Source organism: Mesoplodon bidens (assembly GCF_964165515.1).
Source record: "Mesoplodon bidens genome assembly, chromosome: 2".
Lineage (NCBI taxonomy): Eukaryota > Metazoa > Chordata > Mammalia > Artiodactyla > Ziphiidae > Mesoplodon > Mesoplodon bidens.
In genome coordinates, this window is record NC_138177.1 from 178,975,544 (window position 1) to 178,989,243 (window position 13,700).

Here is a 13,700-nt window from a genome sequence, read left to right on the forward strand (position 1 = left end):
GACTGAAGGCGGCAGAGCTTTGCTAGATTTAAAGAACCCAGGGACAGTGAACATTAATACATCAGTCATAACAGGTGTCTGTCAGCGAGTGTCTCAGAGACACCAGCATAATAAACATGAAAAGACTCAATAATTTTGACATTCTGAGGACAACAAGAGAAAGCGAAGAACCTGAGTGAAGTGTGGGAGGTGTACGGGCAGAGAAAAATGACTTAGAATATACAGAGAAGGGTTTAAGCAAAAAAGGGTGCCTTGAAATTGGGACATACAGAATGCGTTGCCTTGGGTGCCTGCCTACATTTTCCCACAGGCTTAGGAACAACAAGGTAAATAAACAAGTTTGTGAACTCACACCGTTTACCCAGGCCTACCTGTCAGCATCACTGCATGAAGAGAATCAGTAATCTCACTCACAGGACGGCTTTTTTGACTTCTCTTGTCTTGGTAATAATTGTGGCAATTCAGTGCCCGGAATAATCTCTCTACATCTTGTCCCTTGCCTATCTCGATGAGGTAGAAAAGAAAGACAACTCAAGTTTCATCAGATATATCAAGAGTCTTAAAGATTTTCTAGCCCAAATCTCTCAAGGGACGGATGGGGAACAAAGACTCTGAGATATTATGTACATGCCTGTAAGGTTAACAGGTAGTCCGTGCCAAATTAGGTCCTGGGTCTTCTGAATCCCAAGCTAGCACACTTTCCACTGTTACACATTTATCATCAAAGGACCTTGAAATGGTAGAACTCTATTCAAGTACCACTCTCTATACTTCTGGCCACTTAAATAAAAATTTACTGAAATCCCCAAAACATAAAAAACAAAAGATGAAGAACCCAGGGACAATGATATTTTTTACTGTCATTCAGATTCCAATTGTCTCCAGCACTCGCCCAACGGGCTTGACTCGCCAACTCGTCGAAAGGCCCAGCACTTTACCGGCACCTCATGGCTGGCCTCTCCTGAGGATGAACAGGCAGTCGACTGCGGCAGCATTTCTCATCCTGCACAGCTGCGCGTTTCTGGGACTGCCTTCGCGTCTGAGGCTGCAACGAGGTCAGAGGTCAGACGACTGTAGGGGGAAGAGCGTCAGGTTCCTTGGAGCTCAACGCCTTCCTTACCCTCCCAAGGACTCCATCAACTAGCCTCAGCTCTGACAGTGCCCACAGGCCCTGCCTGCCCAAAAGGCTAGGGCTTCCGGGGAATCCATGGTGTATGGCAGCCGCCTCAGGGGCAGGAAAGCTGAACCCTAGGGCTCCCTAACCCTTCACTGAACACCAGCTAAACCAACATTACTCAGTTCCTTTATTTGTATCTCAACCTACCAAGAGACTCTCACCTAGCAGGCGAGAACAGACATCACCAAATAAGGACACACATGTGGAGTGGGAATCGCGCACACAACACGGCATGAAACCACCGACTCAGGGGCTCTCGGACACCAAGGAAATCCCACAATCCAGTAAAGAATCATCAACAAAAGAGAGCTGAAAGCTGTCATGAAATCATCCTGCTGAGACGATCTGGACCCAGTGATGTACCGGCTGACAACAGGGAGACACTATCAAGTCCTTGGGGAGGCCGGCAGCCTGAGCACAGGGCAGGGCAGTGGCAGGCACTGGGCAAGCCTAGCTGCGGTCCCCTCCAGGCTCTTCAAGGCTGGAGCCGTGACTCCACAAAGCAGCAGCTTCTCAAATCATCCCATCAGCTTTGTTCGCAAGGCACGCTGAAAACTGAATGATAAGACAGGCTCATCCACAGTGAGGTACTGGAATAAAGCCAGTCCGCCAGATCAGTGCTTGTTACAGGAAAGGACTGCCAGGCTAAATGCACAGGGAGACTGGTGACCAGCTGAAAGGTACCACAGGCTGAGCTGTGGATGGCTGGCGGCGGCCAGAAAGACAAACCGACCCAGAGCACAGCCTGGAAGGCAAAGGCACCACAGCAGCCCAACAGAAGTAACATTTGAAAACCCAAGGCCTGTCTTCACATGAACGTCCTGTGAAAGACGATCTTTTCCACTTCTCATGGGCTGCAATGCTATCAGCAGTGTCATCTTTAGGCAGGAAGGACACTGAGAGGCATATCCATATCCTCACTCACAGACTAAAAAATATGAGCTCTAATGAAACTGTAAGAATTCAGAAGAGTCCAGAAATGGACCCATGCTTGTGTGGTCAACTGATTTTTGACAAAGAAGCCAAGGCAGTTCTATGAGAAAAGGATAATCTTCACAACAATTGTGCTGGGACAACTGGATATCTGTAGGGGGGTAAAAAATGAACCTTGACCCTTTCCTTACACCATACATAAAACTTAACTCAAAACAGATCACACACCTAAACAAAAAAGAAAAAACTGTAAGAAAACAGAAAACACAGAAGAAAATCTTTGCAACCTTGGGGTAGGCAAACACATCCTAAGATACAAAAAGCATGAACCAGGGACTTCTCTGGCAGTCCAGTGGCTAAGACTTCGCCTTCCAGTGCAGGGGGTGCGGATTCGATCCCTGGTTGGGAGCTAAGCTCCCACATGCTTCGGGGCCAGAAAATCGAAAAACATAAAACAGAAGCAATATTGTAACAAATTCAATAAAGACCTAAAAAAAATGGTCCACGTCAAAAAATCTTTAAAAAACAAAACATAAACAAACCAAAAGAAGCATGAACCATAAAAGGAAAAAAAATGACAAAATGGACATCATCAAAATTTTAAGCTTTTGCTTTTCAAAAGGCACTGTCAAGAAAATATCTCCATAGGCTGGGAGAAAACATCTACAAAACATATATCTGATAAAGGACCTGTAACCAGAATATACAAAGACCTTTTACAACTCAATAATAAAAAGACAAACAAGGTGATTTTTAAAAGTGACACTTCACAAAAGTACATGAATGGCCAATAAACACATGAAAATATGCTTGACATCACTAGTCATTAGAGAAACACAAATTAAAAGTACAATGAGATTCTATTACCTACACATTAGACTGGTTAAACTTAAAAACTGAGAATATCAAATGTTGACAAGGATGTGGAGCTACTGAAATTCTCACACATTGCTGATGGGAATGTAGAATGGCACAACCAGGAGACTTCTCTGGTGGTCCAGTGGTTAAGACTCGCGCTTCCACTGCAGGGGGGCGAGGGTTCGATCCCTGGTTGGGGAACTGGGATCCCACATGCCTCGTGGCACAGCCAAAAAATAAAAATAAAAATAATTTTTTTAAAAAGAATAATATAGGAAAAAAGTTTAAAAAAATGAAATGCCACAACCATTTTGGAAAATAGGTATACAATATCTTACAAAGTTAAACATACACCTAACATGTGACTAAGGCATTCCACTCTCAAGTATTTACCTAAAAGAAAGGAAATATCTGTGCATACAAAGACTTCTTGTACATGAATGTCATAGAAGCATTATTCATAATAACCCCAAACTGGAAACAACCCAAACAGCCACCAATGGTCAATGGATAAACAAATTGTGAAATAACCGTACATCGGAGTCACGGGAGTTAGCAAACTCTGCCCAGTTGGCCAAGTCCCACCTCATCCTGCTTTTTTTTCAGCTGTGAGCTCAGAATGGCTTTCATATTTTTAAAGGATGGGGGGTGGGGGGGTATATGTGACAGAAACATGTAGTTCACAAAGTCTAAAATATTTTCTACCTGGATCAATCTCAAAAGCATTACGTTAAGATACCAAAGACTATGTGCTGTATGATCCCATTCACATGAAATTTTCGTCTTTCGTTATAGTACATGAAACTATAGTACTGGTTACACGAGTTGAGTTACAGTATGTACAACTCATCAAAGTGTACACTTAAAATGGATTAATCTTATTGTATATAAATTATACTTCAAAAAAGCTGATTAGAGGGCTTCCCTGGTGGTGCAGTGGTTAAGAATCCTCCTACCAATGCAGGGGTCACAGGTTCGAGCCCTGGTCCGGGAAGATCCCACATGCCGCGGAGCAACTAAGCCCGTGCACCACAGCTACTGAGCCTGTGTTCTAGAGCCTGCGAGCCACAACTACTGAGCCCATGTGCCACAACTACTGAAGCCCACGCACCTAGAGCCCGTGCTCTGCAACAAGAGAAGCCACTGCAATGAGAAGCCCATGCACTGCAACGAAGAGTAGCCCCCGCTTGCTGCAACTAGAGAAAAACTGCGTGCAGCAACGAAGACCCAAAAATAAAATAAATTTTTTAAAAAGCTGATAAGAAAAAAATTAAGAAGCCAGAAATATAGAACTGCTATATGAGCAAGCAATCGCACTCCTAGATGGCTACCCAGGAGGAATGAGAACGTCCGTCCACACACTTGCCCACACACATGCTCAGCAGCATGAGCCCTGTGGCCAAAACTGGAAACAACTTAAATGTTCACCAACTGGTGAACTGACAGACAAAATGTGGCCCATCCATACAAGGGGTACTAGTCAACAATAAAAAGGAAGGAAGTATTGCTACATGATACAACATGGAGAACCTCAAACACATGCTAAGTGAAAGACGGAAGGTACAAGGGATCACATACTGTATGATTCCATTTACCTGAAATGCCCAGCAAAGGTAAACTTACAGTGCTGGAAAGTAGCTTAGTGGTTGCCTGGAGCTGGAGGTAAGATTAACAGTAAATGAGCACAAAGGATCTTATTTGGAGAATGACAGGCCTCTAAAACTGATAGATGAGTGCATCGTTCAGTAAAGTTATTAAAAATCATTTGATTGGACACTTGAAATGGGCGGGTTTTATAGTATGTAAAATATACTTCAATAGCTTAAAAAATTTTTTTAAATAAGGCTAGAAACAGACCCATGTATATATAAACAATTGCATTTTGATAAAGGGACACATAACTCACTGGGGACAGGATAATCTTTTGAACATCTGGTGGTGGCACAGGGGACAGCCATTAGGGAAAAATGAACCTTGACCTTCACATTACACCACACACAAAAGTTAACTGACAGTGAATCACAGATCTCAACATAAAAGCTAACACTATAAAACTTCAAGAAGAAAACACAGGGGAAAGTCTCTCCAACCTTGGGGTAAGCAAAGGCTTCACATGTAGGACACAAAAATCATGAATTGTTAAAAAAAAAAAAAAAAGATAAATGGATGTCATCAATTTTAAAATCTTTTGTTTTTCAAAAGGCAACGTAAAGCAAAAGAAAAAGCTAGCCACAGACTGGGAAGAAATACTAACCATGCATACACCTGACAAAGAACCTGAATCTAGAATATATAAGAACTCTTCCAACTCAATAATAAGAAGATAATTTAAAAAGGACAAAGATTGGAACAGACACTTCACAAAAGAAGATATGTAAATGGACAATAAGCACATAAAAAGATGCTCAACATTATTAGTCTTCACAGAAATGTAAACTCAAACGACTGAGTCTCCACTACACACACATTAAAGCTGCTAAAATTAAAAAGACTGAGAATACCAACCGTTAGTGAGGATATGCAGCAACCAGAACTCATACACTGCTGATGGGAATGTAAAATGGTACAACCACTTTGAAAAACAGGTTGGCAGTTTCTTCTAAGGTGAAACTTACACTTAACCTCTGACCTAGCAATTCCACTCCTAGACATTTACGCAAGAGAAATAAAAACAGACACAGACTTGTACACAAATGTTTAAAAGAGCTTTATTCGTAACAGCTCAATACTGGGAACAGCCCAAAGCCAGAAGCCCATCAACTGGTAAATGGATAAACAAACCACAGCGCGTCCTAACCAAGGAATACGGCTCTGTGATAAAAAGGAGGCAACTTCTGATATGCACAACTTGGATGGAGCTCAAAAACATGATGCTGAGTGAAAGAAGCCAGGCATGAGAGGGGACATACTGTACCATTCATGCAAAACCCTAGGAAAGATAAGTCTAATGGGCAGCAACAGAAAGCAGACCAGGAGTTGCCCCAGCGTCAGGGCAGGTTGGCACTGATTGGGAACAGGTCATGGGGAATCTTCTGGGGTGCCAGAAATGTTCTACAATGGTGATGGCTACAGGGCAGTGTACACTTGTTAAAACTCAAATTGTACAACTAAAATGGATGCATTACTTTATGTAAAATATACCTCAATAAAGCTGTTTTTTTGTTGTTGTTGTTTTTAAAGTCTGTTCAGATTTTTTTTTTTTTTTTTTTTGCTGTACGCGGGCCTCTCACTGTTGTGGCCTCTCCCGTTGCGGAGCACAGGCTCCAGACGCGCAGGCTCAGCGGCCATGGCTCACGGGCCCAGCTGCTCCGCGGCATGTGGGATCTTCCCGGACCGGGGCACGAACTCGTGTCCCCTGCATCGGCAGGCGGACTCTCAACCACTGCGCCACCAGGGAAGCCCAGATTTTTTTTTTTTTTTTTTTTTTAAAAGAAGACAGAGAGCTAAAAGAAGTCAGCAGTGACTGAGAACAATACCCAGCAGGGTGGGTTCTAAGTTTTCTCTCTGCTCAGTTAAGCAGCTGAGACCAAGGGAAGAAGCAAGAGGTAAGATTTCTAATTCAACTTTTTAAAGGACCCTGTATTATTTGATAGTTACAAAAGAATGTAACATTTAGATAAGTTACGAAAGATGATAATAAGATGCAATCCTAAACCCACCTACCTTACCGGTTAAAACTTTCCAAATACCATGGAAACTAGCCACATCTTCCTCTTCACTCAGAGGTAACCATTAACCTGAATTTAGTGTTAATTCCAACTCAAACTTTCTATGGGATATAAAAGCTGGGAACATGCCCACCAGAACAAGGACTGCATTTCTCAGCCTTCTTGCAGACAGGTATGGCCGCATGGTTGAGTTCCAGCCAATGGGGAGAAAGGGGAAGGGATGTGGGCGATTTCCAGGAGGTGTCCTTAGAAGGTGACTTGCCGTTTTCCTTCCTTCTCCCTGTTCTTGCTTGTTGGACAGCAGAGAGGACAGCTGGTGCTGGAGCAGTCACACTGGAACACAAGCTGGATGCCAGCCAGGTGTGAGCGATGCAGGGGTCCCTGAGGACCACAGGGCCAGTACGGCAGCCTGGACTGCCTATGTTTACTTAGAAAAAGAGTCCTTTGTTTTGTTTAAACCACTGTTATTTGTTGCAGAATCTTATACAACCAACACAGGCTGCACTGTCAGCACAGCCATGATCCTAGCTACCACCAACACCAAAGGCTCTTTCAATGGTCTAAGAAATCTAAGGTAAGGATGTCTCCACTCAGACTGTAACGCCTGCCCTCTTCAATATCCACACATGGCATTTATTCAGCAGCCACAAGGCATCACACTGGGCATTCTACAAAGCAAACAAAACGGACAGGTGCTGGCCTCTGACGAGCTGCTATTCCAAACCAGTCACATGGACAAAAGAAGAAAAGTACCATTGCCTCAAAATTAGAGAAATGTTTCCTTCATATATAAACCAGTAACTTTTATGTAGCAAAAAGTGAGATTTGTGTGCTAAACCGACAGAGGAATGGAAGAGAGAAAGAGAGAGAGAAACGGGAGAGATTCTTCCCCTCCCCATTCAGTTCTTGGTGGGAACAGAGAGGCTGTTCACAGCGCCACCTCCGTTCACACTCACCTCCAGAGTCACTTACACCCTCCCCCCCCCCCAGCTTCTAGGTGTCTCCATGGACCTGCTTCATCCAGAAGGCCTGGCCTGAGATCAGCACCCTGGGGGTTTCTTTGTTCTTAACTCCTGAAAGCTCTCACTATTCACACCATACAAGATGGCATGGGTTAGCTTTTGCTGTCCTGCCCCAAGCATGGGGCTTCCCTCTACATTAAACCGGGGCTTCCTGAGGCAAGGCCTGTCCCCGACTTCCGCGGCCTGCTCCACACAGAGCACACAGAGGAGGCCTCACTGACTGGCTACCTGGGCATCAACCCCAAGAGTTGATGGTATTACTCAGCAGCCTTGCAGTTCTCAAGCACACGTCCACCATCATTTATTCATTCAACAAGTGTTTCTGGAAAACCTGCTAAGTCAGAACCTCGGGCCATAGATTTAAAAAAAAGCCTCTGAGCTCAAGAAACTCACAGTTTAACAGGAAGTAAGTAAATATTTCAGTGTAGTGTGGTGGCGAGCAGGGGGCTGATCAAGGCAAGGGGAACCTCCATCCCAGTTGGAATAGAGGCATTTGAAAGGGAGTTAAGGGCAGAGCATCTGGACCCCTGTCGCAGCCAGCACACGCCCAGCATGTCTTCTCTAATTCCCCACACAGCATCTGCTCCGATGGTACAAATAATTTTAATAATAGTCTAAGAATAATACAGTCAAATAGGTAATACAGCCTCAAAAATAATTACACAATGCATTTCAAAGTAAAAAAGCCATGTGATTTTGACTGTCTTCCGTCAGGGTGATGACCTGGCGGCCAACTCCCTCGGGTCGTCTCTTCTGACATTCCTATCCCGTGTTGCAGCCGCTCTGACCATCACATGGTTTCACGTCCATGTGGCTTTGCTTTAGCTTGGATGCTCCGGTCCATCCTGTCTGGTCACTGTACCAATCATGCCCCAGGTCCAGTTAGGCATCTCCCGCTCTCTGAGGTGTCCCTTCACCTTGTCTGTGCCACCATCCTGGGCTGACCTCATAGCACTGCTGTGTTCCCTTAACTGACTTTCCTACTGGACAGGAGGGCTGGAGAGAGAGACCAGCCAGGCCTTAATCGTCCCATCCCAGGGGTCCGGCACAGTGCCTGGCACACAGCAGGCATTCAGTAATCAATGCTCCCTCAGGGACCTAAGACAATCAAGGGAAAGTTTATGTTACTAAACAGGGCCAGAAGAGAAACAAACTGAGAAAGAACACACAACACTCTCTCAGGATTTCTAATGAAATGTCAAAGGCTTTCACCAACCTCAGACATTTACATCCTATTTTAAGAAGAGGCAACTGAAGCTGTAGGTCAGTCTTTGAAAAAGCCTAAATTGTTTACCAAAGACAGTGGGGGGGGAATATTTAAGCCTAAGAAAAATTATTATCGTACAAAATTCACACTGGCCTTGCCTGTATTTCAAAGCTACCTTGCTTTCTTGTCTCTCTGGAAGGAAAGAAGAAAAGTCATCTTAGAATGAATGAATCAGTCAAGCATTTACAAGGACTTTAGTTCAGGACTGCGTTAGGCTCTGCACATAGACACGCACACTGATTCCTGCTTCAAAGTCGAACAAAAAGAAACCAAAACGAGAAACAGAAGATGTCAAATTTCCTCTTGCATTCCTCCTGCATCCCGGCCTGACTTTTCCTGAGCTCTACCCGACTTTCTTTTAAGCGCTGACTACTCTGGTTTATTCTCACACCAGGTGACACCAAGCTTCCCCTGGTGTCAACCTCCTCCCACTTTCACAAAGCCTTCTCTGACTTCTCGAGCCCACATTAATTTTTCTCTTTTCTGTATTCCTGTGGAGTTTCTTGTCTGTATAATTAATTTTGGCATTAAATCACAATGTCTTATATTATTATCTTTTTCTTAAGAGATTATCTTATCTCTCCCAGAGAGCCTGTAAGATTCTTAAAGATCATGTTTTGAATCTCTCATGATACTGTACTGAGCAAATAGCAGGTTCTTAATAAACAGTGATGAACTGGTACCATTTCTGCTAGGTCTCCATGTTCTCTTTGCTGATGCTGGCATTCACTAACATCTCAAGGTCAACCACATTCACCAAAAAGCAGAGATATCGAAAGAGGCACCGAGTGGGACACCTGCCACCAAGTAGGAGGGCGGGCAAGTCCAGAGGTGACGATCCCCGAGCACTGGCCTCCCAGGGGTGGTCTTGGAAAAGCCACCCTTCCTGGAGACTTGAGCATTTGGGGCTGAGCCCAGAAAATCCCATTTTCTAGGCTTGGGCTCAGAGATGGAATGTCTTTAAAAAGCCAAGAAATGGGAAGGAAAGGGCTGCCCGAGCTCCAGATGTAAAATCTGCAGGAACACACATGAATGGTGGCCATAAATCCCTCCCAGGACGCAGACAATGCCTCGGTGATAAGCATGCAGATTGCACACCTAGTTCAGAAACTCCCCTGAGTTTGCTTGTAATTAAGGGGGTTAGAAAGGTAAAAAAAAATATATAAACCCAATTAATCATTTAAATACTTAAAGTCAGATTTTTTTCCTCACTCCAGGATTAGTATATTTCATAACGCCAGCAGCAGACAGCCCTGGTTTTTACTGGGGTTCATTTTAGAGCATGTTTAAACTAGTCAGATTGAGTGATGCTTCCAGCAACTAATCGCATGTCAAATAAAAGATATTTTATGTAATAAATTACCGCTACAAGTAATTCAAATGTCATTTATCAGTTTTATTATCAGTCAGGCAAAGTCTTGTTTCTCTATATTAATCAAAATCAAGCTTTTTTTTTTTTTTGGAGTAGTTTTGACACCTCTTGGCAAAAGTACAGGAGTGAAGCGGTGGAGTCACCCCCAAGCCGAGAGGAGTGGGGTAACGGTACAAGAAGAATGAAGCTCGAGGGTGACAACTAAAAAACTCCAGGTATTTAAAATTACCATTACCATTGTTTTTATACTAGCGTCAAAGCAGGAAGGAGTCTGTCTCTAAGAAGATGTATTTTATTTTTAGGGCTGGGAGACTCTTAAAAATACTCCTACCTAAATACCTAAACGCGTAATGCTTCTTCTCAGAGAGATCTGGGCAGGAGAGTGATTTAAATGACTGAATCGCCCCTCCCAGACCCATTCTTTTGCCTCTTCAGAAAGACTAGCAGTTTAACCCTTTGTGCCCACTGAAAGTAGGCAAACGCATGATGCTTTAGGCCAACTCTGTGACCAACAGAACAATTTGTTCTGAGCAAGAAGTTTCCAAGTAGCGGAGAGACCTGTTTGGTATTAAGCCATGGAGGAAACAGCTGGAATAGAACAGATGTGCATTTTAGAAAATTCTGCACCCCAGCTGCCACTGCCCGTCCTCAACAAATCCCATCAAACCTTGGGCCCAGGGACACACCTGAAGAAAAAGTGTGGAGACTTAGCCTTTGGTTTAAAAGAAACACAGAGACTATGTTTAGTGACCCAAAGCAACACAATGGATCGAAAAGAACGTCAGCCAGGACCGAGAATGAGTCCCAGGCTGACAAATAGCTGCCACTGACTCAGCAGCCCCAGTACAAGGCTCATCACTGAGCACTGGTCTCAGAGGTCACAGGACACCAGTGGTTTGTTAGACAAGATGACCATGGATGAGATCAACTTGAGTTCGTGCTACCTGGCCTCACCCATTCAGCCTTTTCCAGAGAGCAAAAGAAAGGTGATATCTAAACGAGACCTGTGACACACAAAGCAGATTCTAACCTGCTGCCTGGCCCCCGCGCTGTCTATACGGAAGACTGCACTTCCCTAGCTGTGGGAAGGACGGCAAAGTGGGGGCCAGAAGGCAGTTCCAGGCCACGTGGTGGGGATCAAAACAAGTCTGGCATTTTAAATTGTGCCTTTTAAAATCTGATATCTGACACTTTAAAATCATGTTTTGAAAAAAAGAAAACTTCCGAGATAGACCATTAAAATGAAGACAATTACAGAAAAGGCATTTTGAAAGACAGCAGATCCAAGGCTGAAGTCTTATGTTAAACACACAAAACTGAGCAATTTTCCATTGCTTCGGAGTCAATTTTAACCTTTTTAGGTTTTTCATAAGTGACTTAAAGAAGGAGTTCTGCCTATATTTTGGAAGTGTACATTTATTACTAGCTTAAAGAAGCTTTATTGCTAAAAGTAGCTTTCATTTAAAAACAACAAAAACCTCTCATGGGTCATGTTCTCATGTAATAATTAAAAGCTGCATTCAAAAAGGACCTTCACATTTAATGTGAAATTCTCTAACAGATCACTACTACATAAATATACATGGTATAGCCAGGACAAGGAAGGAAGGAAGGAAGAAAAGGAGGGTGGGGCGAGGAAGCCTAAATCTACTAATATTAACTTTAAAAGATAAAACTAGGAGACAAGTTATTTCAGTGACCAAACAAGAATGCACCCATAAATCAGATGTTTATGTTCTTATTAGTGAAACAGTAACATGCAAAAAGCACTGACATAAGAAAACGGAAACTGAACCAATAAATACTTTTACAGATTCCTGCTTGAAACCAAAATACTTGAAACAATACAATAATCCCATTTATTCTGGTACCTTGTGTCTTAAACCTCTGTCACATACTTAAAAGTTCGTCTGGAAGAGGATTTGGGTGTGTCACACTCTTTTGGAAAAACCCAAGAGCCATCTCCTACTCCCAGTACCCCCCCTGCCACGCTTGCTGACTCTGGGAGACGTGAAGCGCTGCCCTTTGGCCAGAGTCCTGAATCCCAGTCAAGGTTAAAGCCAGAGTTTGAGCGGGTGACTTACTATATGGCTGCGAAATGAGGTGAGGGGGCTGGACAGGAACCACCTGTGTGGCTGGGCCCAAAGACGCAGGCTCATCGGCAGCCGTGCCCGACTGCTGGAAAGCCAAATCAATCTCTTCATCCGTCAGCCCTGGGGAAGAAGAGGACATAATTGCAGGTGAGTACCTTTTGCCACCGTCCATGGCTGCAACGAAATCATTTGAGAAAAGACCTTAGAGTCATAGGACGCCTAGCATCCTGGTAAGTTGCTTCCCTGATTTCGGATTCTCTGGAACCTATCTCAGCTGCAATTTAACCTTAAGCGACAGAATATTAGCCTCAACACTGCTTCCAAATGTGGCTCATTCAATTTCCTTAATTTATCCTTGAGTTTATTGCTGCTTTTGAAGTCTCTCCACACTGCAATTCTCCATTCTTCCCCGAAAACAGATACCATCAACTGCAAATGTGGCTCATTTTAATCTGTAATGGTGTTAAAAAAAAAAAAAAAAAAGGGGGGGGAAAACTAACAATAATGCATGAAAACAGACAGGGAAACAAAAAACTAATTATTGGGTGAGACGACTAATTAGTCTAGATCGTTTCTGAAGACGGGAATAATTTGCTTTATTTTATGACAAATGCAGAAATAAAAAGAAAAATCAGGACTGACTGTGATTAGTATGAATGGGATATAGAATGTAAAGAAGAAAATAAAACAAGAAAACAGATCAAAACAAGGCCAGGCCCAAACTTTCAGATGATTATTACTCTAGACTATCACAGGCTGCCTATATCGCCTTTGGCTAGTTTTTCTTTTTCCTTTTTCTTTTTTTTTTTTTTTTTTTTTTTCTTTCTTTTTTTTTGCGGTATGCGGGCCTCTCACTGTTGTGGCCTCTCCCGTTGCGGAGCACAGGCTCCGGATGCGCAGGCCCAGCGGCCATGGCTCACGGGCCCAGCCGCTCCGCGGCATATGGGATCCTCCCAGACCGGGGCACGAACCCGTATCCCCTGCATCGGCAGGCGGACTCTCAACCACTGCGCCACCAGGGAGGCCCTCCTTTTTCTTTTTTAAATCCTCCCAACACTCTAAACCACAGTGCACTTGGGACATCAGGAAACTGCAGGGCGCCATCTGCAGTGGTTATGACATGTGGAGAGGCTTTGCCCAAGGAGGAATAAAAGGCAAGTGAAAAACCCAGGAAGACGACATTTCCAGTGGGCGCACAGCCGGAATATTTCAACAGGTCGGAGGCAGACCGGGGACACCGGCTCTCGGGGGAGAGGACGAGGGCACTGACCAATCCAAAGCATCTGCACGAGGAGTGGCTCACAGGTGTG

General features: G+C 43.9%; 1 protein-coding gene across 2 annotated transcripts in view; it reads right to left on the reverse strand.

The window, feature by feature from the left end:
* Window positions 1-13,700, reverse strand: part of PEX14 (peroxisomal biogenesis factor 14) — a 146,692-nt gene that overhangs the window by 15,487 nt on the left and 117,505 nt on the right. For both annotated transcript variants that reach the window (XM_081225850.1, XM_081225849.1), the window contains one exon: window positions 12,382-12,510. In XM_081225850.1, coding sequence (XP_081081976.1) covers window positions 12,382-12,510 — 129 coding nt within the window. The remainder of the gene's footprint in view (window positions 1-12,381; window positions 12,511-13,700) is intronic.